Source organism: Octodon degus, unplaced genomic scaffold, assembly GCF_000260255.1.
Source record: "Octodon degus isolate 3935 unplaced genomic scaffold, OctDeg1.0 scaffold00233, whole genome shotgun sequence".
Lineage (NCBI taxonomy): Eukaryota > Metazoa > Chordata > Mammalia > Rodentia > Octodontidae > Octodon > Octodon degus.
Genome location: NW_004524809.1, coordinates 24846 through 26960, shown reverse-complemented (window position 1 = coordinate 26960; position 2115 = coordinate 24846). Strand labels below are relative to the sequence as shown.

The window sequence follows — 2115 nt, the reverse complement described above, 5'->3', positions numbered from 1 at the left end:
AGTGTGCCCCAGGGGCGGGGCTGGTACAGCAGGCCTGAGGATTGAACCCCCACCCCCTGTGCCTGCTTGCAGGTGCGTGAATCAGCTGAGCTATTTGGCTGGCTCTAATAGTTCTTCAAGTTTACCAGTGTTGCAAATTCTGAATGTGTATATCACATTTAAATACATGTAGCATTATTTACATAATTTGACAAGAAAGTCTTTAAAAATATATGTAATGAGATACTCTGCACTTGTCTCTCAATTAATATATACCTATAGTAGATACCTAAATACAATTTATTATCTATTACATAATATCACTTGTTGCATAACGTCAATACTCCATATATTTCAGATATTGAGAGATTTCAAATAATCAATTATCAGATTCTAGATTTTTTTTTTCAGAATCTAGTTATTAAACATGAATCATGGGGCCGGGGAGATGGCTCAGTAGAATAAGCACTTACCTGGCAAGTGCAAAGACCTGAGTTCAATCCCTGGTTCCTCCAAAAACAAAAATAAAAAAGAATCTTTGGAGAAGTTTTGTGACTAAAGAAATTGGAACATCACCTCATTCTATTTGTTTTTTGATTTTTGAGACAAAGTCTCCCTGTGTAGTTCAGTCAAGCTTCAGACTCACTGTGTGTCACAAGCTGGCCTCTAATTCCTGGCAATCCTCAGGTCTTAGTCACCCAAGCGGTAGGATTCTGTGCACATGCCACCATGCCTCGCTTTCTGTATTTTTCTTTTTTTTTAACATGTATTGTTTGCGTAGTATCCTCTAACATTTCTGGCCTTTGAAAAACATTCTTGTGAGGGCAAATTACCTTAGGTTTTTCTGGAAAATTCTGTCTTCATCTTCAATTTGTTGGTCACCCCAGCTTCCTCCTAAAGTGTAGAAAAAGAAATACAATGATGAGTGAATACATTACATAGAAACATTAGCTTCCAGGGGCCAGGGAACTAGCTCGGAGGTCTCAGTGCCTGCCTGGCAAGCGAAGGACGTAGGCTTGATCCCCAGTACTGCATGCTGTGCTGGCCACACCGCACGCCCCTGAGCTGGCCACTGAAGCGGGGTGTGGTGGTGCACGCCTGTGATCCCAGTGCTGGGAAGGCTGAATCAGGAGGATCACTATGACTCTGAGCTGTGCAGAGAGACCCTGTACCAAATACATAAGTTTAAAGAAATTAGCTTCCAGTTGGATTCATGTCTGAAAGATTTATGAAAATATGTGCATATTCCAATAAAGTAAATGCAATGTTGTGCAAAAACCAATGCTTTCTGATTGCAAAAGTGAGAAAGTATCTCCCTTACCTATAGCAGTCACATTCCTAAAGTTTTCCCACATCACATCTCTGAAGAGCTCCTTTTGGGATGGATCCAAAGGCAAAGTCCATTAAAGGGTGAGATAATTAACAGGTCAACCGTTCAATTATCTGATTAATTTTTCTTCTCCATTCTGCTTAACCACATTGTTCTTTTTTTTTTTTTTTCAAAGTCAGGAGTCTCCTAGCACATCAGAGGATGATGAAGGGAAATCAGAGCATTTACCCCAATCCCAGTTCCAAGCCAGGTGGCGTTTCCAGAGTGGATGGCCTCACACAGGGTGCCAGCTTCTACTGGATGGATCCTTGCAGTTTTAGCTCTTGCTAGGCAATGCTGGGTCTGGTTCAAGTTCCCACGGAGGCTTCTTGGTTCTGGAGACAGCGCTTGTTACTTTTGGTCCTTCAGCTCTGGGATCAGTGTCTTCTGCTGACATTGAAATCTGGTCTTCCCTACCATCTTCTGGTTGGACTTGGCTCTTCTGTAACCTATGCAATCTTTATTTTTTTTTCATTTTATTTATCTTTTATTTTTTAATTTTTTAAACGTTTCTCACAGTCTTTTTTTTTTCTATAATTTTATTGAGAAACAAATTGCAATGAGACAGTTTCAAACCAAACTGGTAGGACAGTTTCAACAATTAACACATTGCATACATTCTTCCTAGGGCTTGATTGCTGTACAAGATGTGGACATGATATCCTCTTTACAAACACCATTACAACAAATCATTCTAATCATTAAGAGAATGTACTTCTGGATGGTTAACAACCTAAGTTTGCAGACCAAAATTAGAGAAAAAGGAG

At 40.0% G+C, this 2115-nt stretch overlaps 1 protein-coding gene across 1 annotated transcript in view; it reads right to left on the bottom strand.

Moving 5' to 3' along the window:
* Window positions 1-1361, bottom strand: part of LOC111813869 (zinc finger protein 709-like) — a 3576-nt gene extending 2215 nt beyond the window's left edge. Inside the window, exons 1-2 of the mRNA XM_023705948.1 lie at window positions 1301-1361; window positions 813-873 (exon numbers count right to left, since the gene is read on the bottom strand). Of these exons, the coding sequence (XP_023561716.1) occupies window positions 813-873; window positions 1301-1334 (95 nt within the window). The 5' untranslated portion in view covers window positions 1335-1361. The remainder of the gene's footprint in view (window positions 1-812; window positions 874-1300) is intronic.
* Window positions 1362-2115: the final 754 nt, after the last annotated feature.